The 19,367-nt window shown below is 38.8% G+C and overlaps 2 protein-coding genes across 2 annotated transcripts in view; both read left to right on the forward strand.

The window, feature by feature from the left end:
* LOC121950380 (anoctamin-2) overlaps positions 1-5,513 on the forward strand; it is a 28,331-nt gene extending 22,818 nt beyond the window's left edge. Inside the window, 5 exon segments of the mRNA XM_042496362.1 lie at positions 775-953; positions 1,194-1,299; positions 3,175-3,763; positions 4,845-5,242; positions 5,244-5,513. Coding sequence (XP_042352296.1) covers positions 775-953; positions 1,194-1,299; positions 3,175-3,763; positions 4,845-5,242; positions 5,244-5,513 — 1,542 coding nt within the window.
* A 2,490-nt stretch (positions 5,514-8,003) lies between these two features.
* cers3b (ceramide synthase 3b) lies at positions 8,004-18,760 on the forward strand. Its single transcript, XM_042496427.1, has 11 exons — positions 8,004-8,041; positions 9,694-9,870; positions 11,023-11,140; positions 13,407-13,525; positions 13,623-13,680; positions 14,032-14,082; positions 14,178-14,270; positions 14,372-14,500; positions 17,897-18,003; positions 18,101-18,254; positions 18,396-18,760. The coding sequence occupies exons 2-11, from the start codon at positions 9,698-9,700 to the stop codon at positions 18,516-18,518; spliced, it is 1,125 nt and encodes a 374-aa protein (XP_042352361.1). The 5' UTR covers positions 8,004-8,041; positions 9,694-9,697; the 3' UTR covers positions 18,519-18,760.
* The last annotated feature ends 607 nt before the right edge of the window (positions 18,761-19,367 follow it).

The raw sequence follows: 19,367 nt of genomic DNA on the forward strand, positions 1-19,367 counted from the left end.
ACATTTGATTAAATTATAGTGATGCATTTTTTAAAATATTCCTCAAATAAAAAACTTTTTTTTTTCGATGTGCTGGGCAACAGTCTGTGGTCTGTGAAAATAAGAGCAAAGATTAAAAATCCCAAACATCAGTGGGTACTAATAAAATAAGAACAAATTGTGGATACAAGCAAAAATGACTTTGTTTGTATATAGTTTCTTGCATGAGGCCCATTATGTGTATCACTGAGGTCTAGCAAATGTGTTGAGTGCATTTCTTTCTTAATTAAACCTTGCAAAGCAGTTTTCTTTTTTTTCTTTTTTCAATGATTTGTGTGAACGAAGTTACCATCATGTAGCTAGCTGGCAGTCTTCTTTCCGTTGCCAAATTACTACGCTTCTATACTCATTACCGTCACCAACTGTCAAATAGGTAGCAGAAAACTGGTGGCAGGAAAGTGTATGGCAACACAAAACTGGGAATATTTGTAAAACCATCGCTCTATAGCGCTACTGGGGTCAGAAATCTCCCAGGGTACCTTTAAGTCAGAGTATACTTCTGTGTTTCTGGATAGAGTGTTTTGTAGATGAGACAGTGAGCTGTTTCCTGCTGTGAAAATCAGATTCTTTTTGTTTGATCTTTCAAATCACAAAAAATATTAAAAATGTATTCAGTTTTTAAAAGTAGCTTGAAGAAAGATTTAGCATCTACAGTTAAATATGGATGTGATAGCAGTAACTGGTATATGATAATGTATATACAGTATTGTCATTTTCACTCTCTTGTCTTCTCAGGCATTTGTCATCTCCTTCACGTCTGAGTTTGTGCCACGAATGGTTTACCAGTACATGTACAGCGTGAACGGCACCATGAGTGGTTACACAGAGCACTCACTGTCCTACTTTAATGTCAGCAACTTCCCAGCAAGCAGTGCGCCCACCTCAACCCTCATCACCGGAGTCTCTATGTGCAGGTCAGAGTCTCTCACTTAACCTTGACCTACGTGGATTTTCCTTTAAATCCTTGAGCCCAACAGCTTAACTCTTGCTTTACCTAAATCCCAAACTTGACAAGAGTTTTCCTGGAACAGCAAAATGTGGTGTTTATAGCAGGGATTTTACTGAGACAAATCTCTCCTAAGAATTACTAGGTTTTTCATTCATGTTGTTGTAGGCTCCTATTTGCTAATACTTTTCTTGTCTTTGTTTTCCAGGTACAAGGACTACAGAGACCCTCCGTGGGCCCCTGATGCCTACACCTTCTCCAAACAGTACTGGTCTGTCCTGGCTGCAAAATTGGCCTTTGTAATATTCTTTCAGGTATGAAAATAATGTTCTTATTGTTCCTATGATGCCCATGTCTATAAATACATTATAAACATATTGATAATGTGTTATAATTTGCCTATAGCACTATGAATTATAGCTATAAGCTAACATAAATATTCTTAATACTTAATGATAATAATTATAACACATTAAACAACATTTTATAATGACTTAAAAGGTCATGTAAAATGTTTGATCATTGCTGTTGACTAACTGACTTTTTGCGAGGTTCATATTATATTATAATTCTTATAGTTTGAATGCATTATAATCATTTTATAATGCATTCTAATCACTGTTACAGTTGGTATTAGGTGTGAAAACATGAATTACTGCCATACAGAGTTTGTCCAGACTCATAAGCAGCCATGATAGCTGATAATGTTTCAAATATGGATGTTACTACAAAGAAGCTACATATTATAAACATGAATGCATCACACAGCAAAGAAGATCTCTAATATCAGCACAGTTTCAAAGCTGGCACCCAAGATTAGTGTCACCAGTTCAGCATGACCAAAGTCTCCCCTTCTGCTGGCCAGAAAAGTGTTTTTGCAGAATATTTGGATGTCACAATGAGTCTGACCTTTACCTCTTGGATATAAAATGTCACCACTTCATCATTTTAGTCTATTTGTGAGAAATGTTGAAAAAAATTCTCTCAAGGCCTTCTTTAAATGTCACATTCATGAGAATGGGATATATGGATGGTGGGAAAAACCCCAAAACATAATGCCTCAGCCATATCTTTCACTGGTGCTGAGGCATAAAAACATTAAATCTATGCAAAAGTCTTTAAAGACTCACTTTTGTTTAACCTGTCATAACAGAAAATTGAGAACTCTAATTTGACATAAGCTTTTGATGATGAACTAAATAACTGACGTTTTCATGTCACTTATGTAATGTTCATCATTATGAATATTTATGATATTATAACTATAATTATAAAGTGCTATTAGCAGATTATAATGCATTGTGTTTATAAAATATAGAAATGAGCATTATAAAAAGTGTTAACAAAACATTTCTTCCTCACGTCATTAGCATTTTGTACCCAGTAGATGTGTTTTTGAATGTGTGTAGTTTAGGCACCCTTAAGTCTCTTTATCCAAAATTTTCACTCATTGTTCTTTATTGCTGGCAAATTCTGATACACGCACTATATCTGAATCTGATTATTTCCTTTTCACACATATAAAATCTGTATATCTCACTGTTTGGAGCTCACTGGGATGGTGTTTATTTAAGGTAACCTGGGGCTGAGGATTGTTATGGCGCTAGACTGAAGCCTGCCATGACTTAATTAGTATATCTGATCGGCTTAATAAGGTCAATATCACCCCAATACACATCCAGTGGAGAGGTCCATCAGATCCTCAGGATGGTTGACCCTCTTCCGCTGCTAATTTAACCTATTAAACCCAGAAATATTTATCCTATAAGGGGCAGAGTTGGCAAAGGTACTTTGGTTATTCAGCTGTCTGCTGGGGATGGTAACTGCTAAAACTTACATTGACACCTTTTGGTAAGTGGGGATAGCTAACAAAAGCTTCTGAATAAAACAAAAGTGCTTAAGTCTTTCTGTTTTGGTTGCGCAAATGGTTGATGGCTTTCTTTGTCTCTAAGCTTTTATTTTCCCAGGAGAATCTGCCTAGACAGCATTGAATGGTGACAGCAAGGCTTGTAGGGAACCAGTCTAAACAGCCACTGTGTCATAATCCCACTATCAATTACATTATGCAATCAAAATTTACTCCATAGTGATCATTTAAGGGGAAAAAACCTTCCGCTTCAAGAAAACAGTGCTCTTTCAATGTAATTATACATTGCAAGTAAAGCATTTCCTTGTCTTTTCCCCGGCAGAACCTTGCCATGTTCCTCAGCATGTTGGTGGCCTGGATGATCCCAGACGTACCGCGATCTCTGCGGGAACAGCTGAAGAAAGAGAACATGATGCTGATGGAGTTTCTGCTCAATCATGACCAAGAAGCACGTGCCAAATCTCCCCCTCCAAAACGCTCCACCCCCTGCTTCCCAGCCAACATAGACATTGTGGTGGAGGCACCACAGGAAGAACTGGAGGAGCAGCAAGTGGAGGAGAAGGTGGAGGAGGAGGAGGAAAAGGTTGAGATCAATCTGGATGAACTCAGAAGGAGCAGTGACAGTGATCCAGAGACTGGGAAGCCATCTGAGGAAGATGAAGAAAATAGACAGGAGGAGCGAGGAAGGGATGAAGAAGAAGAGGGTGGAGAGGTAAAATGGGGAGATGAGGAAAAAGTTACAGAAGTGAATGAAGAGGATGGAAAAGGGGAGAATGATCCAGAAGAAAAAGAAGAAAACATAGAAGTCCAACAAATAAAAGAAGAAGAAAAGGAAACTGAAGAGAAGGCAGTTGAGAAAGAGGATTGCACTGTTGATTTAGACGCCTTGATGAGCGAGCTGGGCATATTAGGTGAGATGAGAAAACTCAGTGTATCTGTTGCTTACATTCATTTGTTTTTACCTTTTGATCTTTAATTTGCACTAAATGTTTTATCATGTGTCATCTTAAGGGATGTCCCAATCCAATCTCAAAGATCAGGGCCGATAAAGGCATTTTCTGATTAATCAACATCAGCTAAATTGAACTTTTAGAGCCTGATCTGATCCTTTATTTCATGTCAGCTGTCACAAAGATGTTTTTACTTTAATGCACAGCAACATGGAGTGCAGCCTTCATCAGCTCTCCACTGTCTGTCTCTCCACTCTGAGGAGCTCCCGTGTATCAGAGCAGGGCCTGAGCCCCGCCCGTTGCAAAACACCACACACTATAAACTAAAAAGCAGTATCAAACTGTTTATTTATGTTATTTAATGGAATTATGATCACTTGTTTTATTTCAACTCAATGTGAGAGTCTCATGTTATGCTTTCAACTATAGTGCTCGGTGTTTCTCTGCCCTGCTCGGGGTAGAGACAGACAGCGGTGCAGAGCTTACGCCAACCACACTCATCACACCACTACAAGCACAACAAAAGCCCCGCCAGCAAAAAGCCAACATGGCTAATTTATTTACGAAGTGTAATCCGTGCAAAAGATGTGAGGATGAAGAAAACAAAATACAATTCATTCAGATAACTCAGACACAGGCTGCACTGAAGAAACAAACACTAGAGAATACTCTCTTAAAGGGACAGATACATTTAATTGAGACAGTGACAAGATTAGAGAGGTGTGTGCGATTTAATAATTTATTTTGTAACAAATAAATAAATAATAATAGTAGCAGAAAAATAAAAAGAAATAAAAAAGCATCAACCTTGGATGCTGGTATTTCGTTAATAACGTTAAAGATGCCTTTGTAAAGTGTGCACTGTGAAGCACTGTTATCTGGGAAAATAGAAAAATCGGACTGGAACTTGGTACCTGCAGTTACTTAATATTAACCCTTTGAAACCTGAACAAATTACATGCATACATACCTAGTTATCTTCCTTGCAAAGTATTTTTGTGTGTCAAACTTGTGATTAATTTGTATATTTCTTGTCACATAGATGAAGGACCCTCATCCAGCAAAGCCAGTGATGCAGAGCTGACCCGCTCTGAGTCTGAACAGAAATATCACAAAGACCAGAAGCCTCCTTCACAGCCATCCTCTCATAGAGGCTCCTCCCAGAGTCTGAAGAGCTCCAGGGCAGATATTACAACACCAGATATTGACACTAGGCTCCTCTCACTAATTGCACCTCCTCCCAGACAGCCAGGCTCAAGGGCAAAAGCCCGCTGCTCCACCCTGCCTTCCCGCCACAGAGGGGCTGAGGCGTGTTACAGCCTGCCTCGGCCTAGCCACTCCACCAGCCTCACCAGGTTCCAGCAGGCAGCCATGCTTACACCCCTGGTTCCCCTTGGCCCTTCACTATCAGCCTCATCCAACCCACCCCCCCCCCACACACAGCCCTGTGTCTCCATCCCCTCCTCACCCCACTCCGTCTCCATCAGCCCAGCAGCCCAAAGCCCCCAGTGAACTGTTTGCGCTGAAAGGCCCTCCACCTCAACTGCCGCGCTCCAGGGGCAAAGCCCGGTGCTCCACCCTGCCTCCACGACAGAGAGTCCCTGGTCCCGAGGAGCACTGCACCAAGGCAAGCCACTCGACCAGCTTCACAAAGCTGGGGGACCGCATCCCACCCTCCCCCAGTGAACTAAAGCGCAACACGCTTGTTTGAGGAGACAGCAAGGCAAGGAAAGGGTACAGAGGGTGGCAGAGGGAGGGGGAGGACTAGCCAGATTAGCCTCTTCCATCTGTGCCTGGGGCCTCACCTCCTCCGTCTGTCCTCCCTGTCTGCATAGTTAATACCTGGGGTCTGACCAGAGACCATCCAGATCAATGAACGTCCTTTTTTATCTAATCTTCATGGAGATGTCTATACCACTCATGTTTATTTAAGGCTGATCCTCACAAGGGGAGCTCTGGACAATTCAGAGAAAGACTGCTCGGAAACTCCCCCCACCATGCCTGCAAACAACACCACTGGAACTTTAACTCTTTCAATTCCTGTTTTTTTGTTTGTTTGTTTGTTTGTTTGTTTGTTTGTTTATTTTTGTTGGTTGATTTTCACAGCTCAATAGCCACTCTGTTATTTTCAGTCCTATACATGCACCAGATGAGAGAGCAACAGCAAGTATCAATATATACAGCTAGTATCAACATAGTATCAACAGCTTGTAGATTTACTATATATTTTTAGAGGGTTTTGATATATAAAAAAAATGTAAAATTATAATAAAAGAAGGACATATTTTTGATATGTGTTTTTCCTTCTGAATTCTCAGGGGTTTATGTTTCAGTCTTGCCACAAGGGCTTTCAGTACTTACAGCAAAGGGGAAAATTGTTTAATTTCTTGCAGTTTGTGTGAATAAATTACTCATATTCAGTGTATGTAAGAGGTAAAAAAGAAAAAAAAAAACACTTATTTTTGGAGATGGAAAGTTAAAAAAGGTTATTATCACCTGACAAACAACAACATGATCAACAGTGGTGTAACTTAACAGCACATTTACTTAAGTACTGTACTTGAGTTCAATTTTAGGTACTTGTACTGAACTGAGTATTTTTCTATTTTCTATTGCTTTTTACTTTTATTTCATTTTGGAAACCAATATTTTGTACTTCACTAATTGTGCCCGACAGCCACATTCATTTTGTAGATCCAGAATATTAATATAAAATAGAAATTAACCAATAAATTATATAATTATATTATGGATAAAGCTACTGAGCAGTACATAAGGTATCAGAAAATAAGCTCCACCTTTACAAACATTAGTAATTCTTGAATGCATCACTATTTATTATCCAGTAATGGAACATGCATTCTTCTGAAATTCTGTATGTAGAATACTTTTACTTTTGGTACTTTATATTGATGCTAATACTTTTGTAGTTTTTCTTAAATGATATAAATGATATTTTGAATGCAGGACTTTGTAACAGAATAGTTCCTTAATGTTGTATTGCACTTCTACTTCAGTATGAGATGTGGGTACTTGTTCCACCACTGATAACATGTCAACAGTAAATCCTAAATGGGATATGAGAGTATCTACAGTGATAGGTTCACTGTGTTGTCTCTGTTGCCCCCTGCTGGTGTGTGCTGAAACACAGAGATAATTCCATGTGCAGTCTTTTAATATGGATGCTCTGTGATGTGTTGCCTTATTTATGTATCCTGTTGAAATCTGACTGAAATCTCTTTTTTTAACTTTTCCTGCCAAAGCATTTAAAATATTATAAATTGCTGTATTTTACTGCATAGGAATTGAGCAGGGAGAGCCATTTATTGTAGCCAAGGTCAGTTGATTTTTATTGATATGTTTACTATACCTCCAGGCAGCTGTTTGTGCAGAGTGATATTTCACTCCCTGCCTTTGTGTGTGAAAGTTCCCTTTTTCTCCTCTAACCATAACCTGCACTGGCTCCTCCCCCCTGTCCCACCACTGAATGGGCCCTTTGTGGGGGCTTCCCAGCATTCCAAGGGAATTCTTGCAGGTGAGGGTACGCAAACTATCCCACACTCAAAATGACTGCAGTAGCTTAACATTTACAACTGAATATAAGAAAAAAAATGCTTCAGGTGACCTAACATTAAATTAAAGGACTTGCTGCAACCTCAAGGGTGTGATCAGCAGAGCAGACAGAGTGGGAGGGAAGGATCTCTTTGTTTCTATCCAGGTGAGCGACCACACACAAATATTCAACTCTGACACACAGAGAGGCCCATCGCGCAGATGAGGGAAAGCATTAGCTCATGAGTAAATATTTGCCGACTTTGTTACAGCTTTTTTACTCCGTCTTTGAAGAACGGCTGCACAATAGCTGACAGGGTGAACATGCCAGATCTATATCTATACAGGGCTGTTATCTGATGTGGATAAGTGTATTATATATGAACTGTATAACTAACAGACTGGCTTCACACAGACAGGTCCCTCTACGTTTCACAGTTGGCATACTCAAGGTGAGTGTGTGTATGTGTGTGTGTGTGTGTGTGTGTTCATACATTAATGGATGTATTCTGTAAACATACAGCAAAGGACTGCATAGGCAGTTACTTAGTAGGCATGAAATTTGAGATTTTTAAAGTCAGTTTCACACAATATTTGACTTTTTTTTTTAGCTTTGTCACGCTCTGTAAACTTTCTGCCTCATGCAGCTTCTTCTGTCACTACTTGTCAAGACAACACTGCCTGAAGGTATGTATGACCGTTTTCCCATGCTGACTTACTAACCATGTTGATACTAAAATGAGTTACACTGTATCCTGGCAGGTAAATCACGCCATCACCTCGAATATTTATAGTTTCTTTAATGGCTTTAATTGCACATTTCAAAGGTTCTTTTCTGTCTGTTTATTGAAAAAGTCTTTATCTACACTGTTATGGGCAGAGTCCACACAAGAAAGGACTTCACTTCTTGTCTAATCTTCTCCTCTTCGAATTGCTCCTCACCCTTCTTTATCTGTCTTGCCCTTTGATATCTATTGTAGTTCATCTCTAAATGACTCACTTCCCTTATAACAGCACAGCACTGAGCAATTGTACTGTCAAAGACCAGGAGGTGGTGGTGGCAAATCATAGTGTCCACAGCTAGATATTGGCTCCGTAGATTCAGACAAAAAAAACAAAATGATATATTTTTTTAATTCGTAAATCCACGTGAAGCAGAGCCCGAGCTGCGTTAGGGTGCCAGCTTGTGTACAGTTTATTTTTTTATTTAAATTTGGCTGCTACAGAATTACACTGCATGCACACTACTTTGGGCAGCTGACATTGTTTTGTTCTGCCAATACTATATAAATAAATGCCCTCGAAATGTCCTCCCGATTGCTATACGCCTTTTGACCTCTGGGGTCATTCTGACCCCGCCATGTTTTGACTGTTAGTTTAGTTCTAGTTCTTCTGGGGCAGCTGTGGCTCAGAGGTAGAGTGGGTTGTCCTCCAATCAGAAGGTCAGTGGTTCAATCCCCAGCTCCTCCAGGCAACATGTTGAAGCATCCTTGGGCAAGATACTGAACCCCAAATTGCTCCTGATGCTGTATCATCAGAGTGTGAGTGTGTGTGAATGATTACTGTACAGTAGCCTCAGCCACCAATGTGTGAATGGGTGAATGTGACATGTAGTGTTAAAGTGCTTTGAGTGGTCAATCAGACTAGAAAAGTGCAATACAAATATAGTCCACTTACCATTCTAATAATATTTGTTCACTCTTTGCTACCTTTTGAAAATGAGGAAGATTAATGAAATGAATTAATGAAAGAAAATGACCTCAAAATAAGGTCAAAAAAAGTACTAAATAAAAAAAGAAAATGACCCAAAAAGGTGCTGAAATTTTAAAAAAATCTATGTTAACCTTTTTTTTCCTTTAACACAATTTTAAATAAATAATTGCAACTGTTGTGAAATCAATTTTCTGGACATTTTTTTCCTTTTTTGGATAATTTTCTTATAACCCTTTCCCCTTTTTAAAAACTAATTTTTAGGTCATTTTTTTTTACCTTTTACTTTTTCTATTAAAACTTTTTCCCTGTACTTTTTAAACAAATCAAAACAATTTGCACAGGTTTCAAGGGCTTTTCTAGCTTGTGAAAGGCACTTCGATGTAATACAAGAAAACTAAGTTAAAGGTTTAAAATCAAACTAAAAAAAATGTGCATGAAAACAAATGTACCCATGGGGAATGACCAGTTGTTTGTGTGAAGTGTCAAATGCAATTTCTTTGATATCATTGAACTTATATTCTGCTTTTGGAAACAAGTAGATTAATCTCCACTCACTTTCTGATTTTTTTTCACATTTAGTAAAAGATCCAAGTTTTCTTCTCCTTGGTGCATACTGTTTTTTGCAGCAGCATGTTGCAGACAGTCAGTGACTGGGTGTGGTGGGAGCGTCTGTGGCTGCCAGTAAATGTCTCCTGGTCTGACCTTGAGGACAGTGAAGGTCGTGTCTATGCCAAAGCCTATCAACTGTACGCCGTCCTGCCCTGCGCCCTCTGCCTGCTCCTCGTCAGATATTTGTTTGAGAGGTGAGAATATGCAGTCATCTGGTTTCAGAATACTGGGATTATGTTGCACAAGGTGCGTGGATCAATGATATAAAAATGGAACTCCAAAAACCACCCCTGTTTAAAAGGAACAAAGCTGTGCGATGCAATATCATATATTATACAGAAACAAAAGTATGCATGCACATCCAATTCAAACTAGGAACAGGTAAGTAAATGATCAAAAGGCAAAAAATGGCTGGCACACTGCCAGTCTCCAGTTATTACTTATATAATGCACCAAAGTAGTGATGTTTCGAGCATAAACTGTAGATAAAGATGGATGACACGTCCGACTTCCTGTAATACATCCATGACTTACTCCATTGTGCTAAGTGAGGCTGAAATATCCTGGATACAGCTGCTGCAATCTTATGCTGGTGAGGTTATGGATCAGTCGCAAGCAGCCTCATTGAATGCGAGATTGGATTGGCTGCCATAGCTGTCAATCATGGAAAAAAATGATCACTTGAACAAACATCAGTGAGAACTACCTTCAGTTACAGTTACCATCTTTGGGAAAAGTTTATTTGTTGTGTACTTTGAGTTTTTGGTTCAGCCTATGTCCCATTCACTAACATGGAGGGGCGGGCTTTATGACCTATACTGCAGACAGACACCTGGGGGTGATCCAGATTGAAAAGTTTCACTTTGGGGGAACTGTCATGTTGTCCATCTTTATACACAGTCTGTGGTTTTGAGCTACATTTAAAAACAGTAAAGTGACAAATCACGTGAACAGCATGTTTCAAAATACTAGTAAATAAATAAGTACATAATCTCTCACAAAATACATGTGTAAATCTATGGACAGTGGGTGCTATACTAATGTTAAACATAGATTTACACATGTATTTTATGTGTGAATATGTATTTATTTCTTGACATGTATTTTGAAACACTCATGACGTGATTGGTCACATGACTGTTTAAAAATGTATTTAAGATTTTGCAGTGTCACTCTACTCTGATGAAAAGCTGTGTTGCTCAAAATGTCACCACTACTTTGGTGCATTGACTAAGTGAAATCGGAGCCCTGCACGGTGCGAGACATTCGTTGCCTTTGGACCAGATACTTTATTATACATTATGATATACTGACTCGCATTTACTTTTGTTTGTGTGCTGGTGCAGGTACCTGGCCACACCGCTGGCTAATATTTGGGGTATCAGGGACAGAGTACGTCTCAAAGCAGAACGAAACCCCTTACTAGAAAACTACTTCTGCCAACAAACACGGGCTCCATCACAGGTATGTTAAAGGGGTATTTCACTGAAAAACAAAAGTGGTTTGTTGTTCACGTTAAATCACACACATATTATATATAATCTCAATCAGCAGTCAGACATATGGTATACAGCAGTGGTTTGCACCCTTTATCGTGTCAATAATCCTTAATTGAAACTTACACTGTGTACATTAAGTCACAGACCCTCATTTGGCAATATTTTACATCAGGGACCTCCATCTGAAAAGATTTTGGTTTTTAGATATGGGACCTGAATTCTATTGTTGCGGAGATAATGGTGGAGGTAATAAAGCTCTGATCAGAACAGTCTCTGTTATGGCTAATAAGCTCATAGGGTGCTTCACATTAAGCTAATTTGTCTTCTCGAATTCTTCACTTGCATCTCTTCCTCATGTCATATCTCCTCCCAGTGAGGATGTGAGGGAAAGATGCAAGGACTAGACTCAAGGATACACCTGTTTCCTCACTCTAAGCTCCTCCGGAAGCACCCTGTCTCCCCATATCAGGTCTCCATAAGGTGCATGTATGCATGGAGTATTTCACCAATATAAAGAGAGTCCTCATTTAAAACTAGGCTGTCTGCACCAGAAATACTTTTGAAATTGTTGGCACATGAGCAGAGAATACAGAGAAAAAGGAATGTGACATTAGCTTTTGCTCAAAAGATAGAAAACCTACAACTATCAGAATGCATCGGACCAATAAACACTCACCCTGGCGTGTGACATAATGTGACCTAGTCCATTCATCACAATGGCGGTCAGTCAAATCTCATTTTACAGTTAATCAGTGAGCTAAAACATGTTTCTCTATTTACTAGTTGCACATTTGAGTATCTGCATCTATTATCTGTAGCAAGCAAGAAAACTTTTAACTATAAAGCACACCAAGCAAGAATACTGAGACTGATAACAGCGTTATTTTATAACACGAGTTGCTAGCTTGACATCATAAATGCACAAACATGGCAGGCAGAAGTTAATGTTTGGTTAAGGTAAAAACTTTTTTTTATTAATTAACGTATCAAATATAATTTTTTTTATCACATGAAAAGTATAATATGGTATTAATGTTAACTGCTGTCCATGAAGAGTGACCTAGATTAAATATAAAAAAAACATAATTTATAAAATATATTTTTAAAAAAACACATAAAAACATAAATTGAATTAATTTAAAATGCAACCCATCTTCTTAGTACCTTCCATGTTCCCACTTTACCACCTTAAAGCACATGAACACAACCGAGATGGAAGAACGACTTTCCAACTCAGAAACTCAGAAATCACATGAACACAGCATTACTCTGTTGCTGAGTATGTCTGTATTTATTTATTTATAATACTTTGTTTTTTAATGGGTTTATTTTATTTCTTTGTGAAATATGTCAAGTACATTACGTTAACATATTACTACATGTCTAACTTAATTGTTGTCATATTATATTGTTAAAAAAAAGACCAACTAATTGAAGCAGCAGTAGACCTGCAGCTACTGTGTTCAGTGAGCTAAAATTACTGTTTTCATCAATAGAATCTCGTTGCATAGATGGAGAACTGAAGCTGTTAAGGGCTTCAGTTCTCCAAACTGAGGGCATGCTGACTGACATCTACTGTATGGATTGCTGCCTTTACTTGCTCCTCAGAAATATCGTACCTCCCAGTTGTGCAGTCTTTATTACAACATAAACACATTTAAGAGCTCTTGTGAGAAAAAAGCAACAAACATGGACACTAGAAGTAAAAAGGCTTTTTTATCGTGGACAATGTTTTACTAAAAGCAAGTAGCACAGAGCTCCTTAGTGCTTCAGCAGCAGAACATAGAATGCACAGCAGGTATGTAGTTTATGTTTTAATTCTTTTATAAGCTCACCTGAAATGCTTTAGATTTAAAAGTTTGCTTGCTTGCTACAGCTAATAGATGTATACACTAAAATGTGCAACTACTAAAAATAAATAATTGCTACCCAGAACAAAATAACCAAATATATTATTTTTACCATCAAATGTTGACACTGTTTCCATGCTTCCCGAAATTTCTGCTGCCCCGAAACATTACACAAACGTTACACAAACAACTGGGCAACTCGAGTATCATTGAAATTTCCCACTCGTAATTAACACTTTGGAGGGGTGTTCATGTGCTCATAACTCGTAAGGCAGCATGATATAATGACTTTGGATAAAGATCTCATATAACCCAACTCCAAAAGATCCGAACTGTCCCTTTAAAGCGTGTAACAGCTGGATTGTCTGTGTCGTGTCCCAGGCTGATGTGAGCTCTCTGTGTAAGAAGACCAGCTGGTCAGAAAGGAAGATTCAAGTCTGGTTCAAGAGGAGGAGGAACCAGGAGCGTGCAGGGCTTCGCAAGAGGTTCTGCGAGGCCAGGTGCGTGTGTTTATACGTGTGCATGATTACGCACTGATGTGAGAACAATGGTGTGTGTGTGTAAATGTGTGACATTATTGTTTTTGTCTGCCAACAGCTGGAGATGTGTGTTTTATTTTTTTGCATTTGCATATGGAGTCCTAGCTCTCTATGATGTGAGTAGCTTTGGCCTTTTTCCACATGTCGTCACGGCAACTGTTTCTATCTCAGGATTTGTCTTTTGTGTAATCTCTTAGCTTTGCTGCTGTGGGACATTTCTCTCATTATTTTTCCTCTGTCTCCCTGTGTGAGTGCACCACTGTGATTTGCCTATGACATGCAGCGTGTGAACCTCCTTGTCCCTCTTCCTATATTGTGTCTCTCTGTGCTGTGGGGTTTTTCTCACACTCTGGTTTGACATGGCAAACAAAAATGCATGAGCTCGTTGGCCAACATTAACCCTTCTTCAAGGCTATTCTCCAACCCCCCTTCACACTCCTCTCCCTCTCTGTTTTTGTTGGCTGCAGAAACCTTGGCTTTATAATCTGAGGGAGGTTTGGGCAGGATTCCCTAAACAGGTTAGTGTTTTTGTCACTGCTATCAGGATGGTTTGTCTCATATTACAGCATGAAGTATGATTAACATTTGATTCATGTGTTTTTTGTTCATGCAGTCCATGCTGCCATCTCAGTACTGGTATTACCTCCTGGAAATGGGCTTCTACCTGTCTCTGCTGCTCAGCCTCACATTTGATGTGAAACGGAAGGTGAGCGTTCTGACGTGCAGATGTACAAAATCATTTCATGTCATGAAGGTGAATGCCATGTCATGTGCACATGTGTTTACCTGTCGTGTTGATGTGTGCAGGACTTCAAGGAGCAGGTGATTCATCACATAGCCACACTGACTCTTCTGAGTTTCTCCTGGATTTCAAACTACATTCGTATTGGAACCCTTGTGATGGCAGTTCACGACTCTGCTGACATACTGCTAGAGGTCAGTGCTGGTTTTTACATCGGTGCATGTGGAAACTAATCTACGTGATATCTATTTTCATTGTGCGGGCTAGTGCAATATCCACAGGTAACTGTGATATTTCAAAAATACAGACGCTCCTTAGGACCTTGATGGTCATGATATAAACCTATGGGATCTTTACATTAGCCGGGACGCCCAGAACTCCAACATGTCTGCAGCAAACAGACTGACTTAAAGGAGCAGTTAGTCCTTGTCATTACATCAGAAGTAATGGAAGATGGCAAAGCTGCATCTAAGAAAAGCATAACAATTTGCTACTAATGTTCAAAATGTGGGATAGTAGTTGTGTCAGAGGTTTGATGCAGAGTGTAAAACCTGCGCTCCAGATGTCTGACTGACAGCTAAATTGCTCTAGGCAGAACTCAAACAGGTCTGATGACCCGTCCGGCCCTTCCATGCAGCATGAACACACACTGAGTTGATTTTAATCCAGTGTTGTAGTCAACATCTCCTAAACCAAGACCAAGTCATGACCAAGACCAGAGTGTATGAAGACCAAGATCAGATCAATGCTTTCAGTACATTTCCCTGCACAGTTAAGTTGAGCTTAAATATACAAGCTCCGGGGGAGAATTGATTTATTGACTGACTCCAATGTCTGACTCCTCTACGACAGTTGAAGATATGCCTCTTTCAGCTTGTTGCAATAAACTTATATATTTATACATTTAATGCTACAGACTGAATCACAATCATAACTGTTTATTTAAAATAACTTTGGGGTAGAAAACCGCCATGTCATGTACATATAATCAAACAGCGCTGAGCAAACCCTGCCTTCATTAATTAGTTTTAAGCCACCTAAAAAAATCAATATCAATTTACAGTAAGTGTACACCATATTTAGAAAATATTCACCACTTTATCTTGCCATAAAACAACCCTTCTTGGCAGGGATTTGAAGACATTATATCAAAAACACCAGACTCCACTGAGAAAAATAGACACTTCACTGTACAGTACTCTACAGTTACTTCGCCGTTGCCTACATCAGCTGTTGTGGAAGGTAAAGAGGAAACAAGATTCAAATATAAGGTACACTTAAAATAATATTGGTATTTTTAGGTGGCTAAAATATGTTTTGCTACATCCACAGCAGGACATCACTGAGTTGTGTTGTGGGACTGTACTTAAATATAAAATGCTACCTTTTTAGGTTGAATGTCCCTTATTTAAGGCAAAATTAAAAACACAAGCCTGTCCTTAGCGCTTTCATTTTTCAAAAAATGTCTGATGTGTTTTGCTCCACCCCATCTCCCCTCACAAGTGACGAACAGTCCCTATCTGTAAACACAGAGAGAGGCTGGTGCAGGGACTAGGAGCACGCGCAGAACACCTAGTCACTTTCCAACTAATATGTTTACGTGTATTTTAAAAGTCCAGTTTAAGTCAGAATAACAATAACTTGACTTTTTGTAACATCATGTAAATGTACTGATTGATGAAGCGAGATCAAGTTAAGATGGAGAGCAGATGGGTAGGACATACTTATGATAAAATGTAAAACATTTATCAACAACAATCATAGGCACTCCTCATATTGATCTGAAAGATCCACATTCCTATAAAAACACCCCCAGAAAACAAATGAGAATCCTCTTCGTTCACCTCTTTTACTGCTTTAATGTATGTATGTATGTGTGTATGTATAAGTGAACCATTAAAAATGTCCTGACAAAATCACCAAAAGACATTGTAGAGACATTGATGATATTTATATATGGGACTTTTCCTCTTATTTCTTTGAGTACATGAAAAAGGAAATACTAAGGAGCTGACATCAACTTCACTATCTTAATTCAACACTCCATTGCACAAGCATTTTAGTGCTATCTCTGCAGTCCCAAATGCAGAAGACAGCTGGCTACAGAAACTCAAAAGATCACTTTTTATTTCAGGGAAACAGCCACTGAATATCACATGACCAAAACAAGGATCCAACAAAGACTGAAGTGAAAACTAGGAATAAATACAAACTAGACTGACAAGGGAATGCAGTGCAGGTGTAGAGAAGGGAAAAAGGACGGAGGAACAGGAAGGACTAATGAGGCTGATGCAGGACAGGTGCGTGGATGGGGGAACAGCAGCGAAGGAACACAGAGGGGAAAACACAGCAACTGAAACCCCAAAAACACATTCTTCTCAGCAGTAATCTGACTGAGGGAAGACAGAGACAGACTTCTTCATAACGGCAACTTAAATGAGTCTTATATACTGAGACAAGTCTTAGAAAGTCTGAAGAAATGAGGACACAGTAGACTGGGAGAATAATAGGGCTGCACAATATTTTGTTTCTTCTTAAACTGTCATCAATGAATATGCATCAATTGTGGGATTAACACATTATGATGACAGAGATATTGTGTTCAGGGATGTTCCGAGTTAGTCAACAGATTATTAGTTTAGTTCATTATTTATTTACAGGTGCCTTTTGTGTTCATGTCAGTGTTAACCCTCTGAAACCTGGAACATCACTTTCCATGTGCTGTTTTCAGAGACCTTTCACAAGTATTTAAACCTTTGAGCCCTGAGCAAATTGGTCTGATTTGTTTTTTCAAATACATAGGAAAAAATGCAATGAGCAGCTTGGTAAGAAATGTTTTTTTAAATAAATCTACCTAATTTGTTAAGGTTTCAAAGGGTTAAATTTGTTCAAAAAAAAATGTTGAAAGTAATTTTCTCTTTGTTTTATTTAACAAGCAACTTGTATTTTAGCCGTATACTGAAAGCAGCAGAACTATGTACACTTTATCTGTTTATTGCAAGTAATATTATGTGATATTTAACATTGTCGCATATTTTCCTCAAATTGTACTGCCCTAGTTTATAGTCAGCGATTGGGATCACAGTTGAGGTTACTAAGGAGGTTGATAGTGCTTCGCATGAGGTTTGATGCTCAATTTATTTATTTTGAAAAGTAGATATCAGGGCAGTGTAACAATTAATGCTACATTTTATTCATTTATTTAGATATACATCTGGTATTACATTGGTCTAGTTTTATTTATTTCATAAGTTATTTAGTTTTAGATATTGAAGCCTTTTGTAATACTCTCACTTTATCGTACGCTGCTGGATCTGAGTCACATGATGAATCCTTTCATGTGTCTACATGTACAGAATGACAGTAAAATGAACCCTTGAACCTTGATTTTCCTTGAGGCTCTGTCAGAGAAGCAATTCCATAGGATATAAATTAATGCAATCAGCTACAGAAAAAAATGTCCCTGTTATAAAATAATTTAAACTGATTATCAAAAGAAAAGATGCAGTTACTTTGACAGACTGTGAATGCTTCATTTAAAAAAAAAAAAAGCAATGAACCTGATTATTTTCTGTATTTTTCTCTAACAGGGTGCAAAGGTATTCAACTACGCCAAGTGGCACCAGACAGCTAACACCATGTTTGTGGTGTTTACAGTTCTCTTTACACTGACAAGACTTGTCATTTTTCCTTTCTGGTAAGTGTGTGTGAAATGAAGTGTGCAGCATGATGCATGATGATGGCGTTGGTGTAGTGTGTTATGTATGAATAATATGTTTGCATATCTTCTCCAGGCTGATCCACTGTACATGGGTTTACCCAGTGGAGGAGTTTGCCCCCTTCTTTGGGTACTACTTCTTCAATGCGATGTTACTGCTTCTTCAAATACTCCACCTCTATTGGGCTGCTCTCATATCACGAATGGTTTACAAGTTAATCTTCAGTAAGGTGAGTTTACATGTTTTTCTGTGTGTTTATTTAAAATGTGATGGAAAAAATGTGTGAAAACTATATAAATTCAATGTTGCTGGAGTCTTTGGGTCACCCTCATTTTTTACCTTTTCTCTGTGGCTCATCTTCATCCTGCAGCTTGAAGGCGACGATCGGAGTGATGAAGAGGAAGATGACGACAGTGACTCACAGAAGGAAAGAAACCACAAATTGAGTCACAGAAATGGCTCTGGAGCCAGAGGACGGGCTAATGGCCACTGACAGACAGAGAAAAAGGCCAAAAAGACATAAGACATATGGAAACATTCAGTCTGCATTGCAGCTGTTAGAATCTCATTGCATATAAAAAGAAGAGTAAATACACGTGAGCAGAGGATATTATTTCAACAGGAACTGTGAAGGATTTTATATGAACCGATTTGAAGCTGCATGGTTCCTGGAGTTTACTGAAGTGAAATCCTTTAACATCTTATTCTAATCCTGATTAAAAATAGTGGATGATTCCTATCATGTGTTTTTTGTATTTTTGTATGTTGTTGATGGTTGAGAATAATTATGATGATAAAGACAATACAGAGGGTAAAGTCGGGTTATGTTGAACATCATGGGACAAATAAGGTTTTACATCTTGGGCTGTTCATATTAACAGCCAGTCACAAAACATGTTCTTGAATTGTTTCTACAAATGTGTTTACATGAAACAATCATTTTTATGGATTTGAGATAACTAGTATATGCATAACAGAGAGTCAAAAAGTGACGAGTTCCAGAAATTTCAAGGAAAGCCATGTGGCATATGGATTTTATCATGTTGGTAATAAGAGTATTGCAGTTTGGGCCGTGGATAGAGCAGACGCCCCATGGATAGAGGCTGTATCCTCACTGTAGTGGCTGCGGGTTCGATCCATCCTCGGCCCTTTGTTGCATGTCACCCCCCCCCCTTTCAAACTTGTGCTGTCCTTTCAATTAAAGCCAAAAACGCCCAAAGTAAATTAAAAAAAGGGGGGTAAGATGACTGACCCTCCATCAGTAATGTGGTTTGCTGCCCACACTGTCTCTCCTTCCTCCACCCCAATGCAATGCTGAGCAGGAGCTGGTTCCCATGACACC

The sequence above is a fragment of the Plectropomus leopardus genome, chromosome 11 (genome assembly GCF_008729295.1).
Source record: "Plectropomus leopardus isolate mb chromosome 11, YSFRI_Pleo_2.0, whole genome shotgun sequence".
Classification (NCBI taxonomy): Eukaryota; Metazoa; Chordata; class Actinopteri; order Perciformes; family Serranidae; genus Plectropomus; species Plectropomus leopardus.

Bases quoted from the DNA above. Each gene is read 5' to 3' on its own strand.
- cers3b (XM_042496427.1), top strand. From the start codon at position 9,698: ATGTTGCAGACAGTCAGTGACTGGGTGTGGTGGGAGCGTCTGTGGCTG. The intron at 14,271-14,371 runs GTGAGCGTTCTG...TGATGTGTGCAG, and splicing joins CATTTGATGTGAAACGGAAG to GACTTCAAGGAGCAGGTGAT. The intron at 18,255-18,395 runs GTGAGTTTACAT...TTCATCCTGCAG, and splicing joins ACAAGTTAATCTTCAGTAAG to CTTGAAGGCGACGATCGGAG.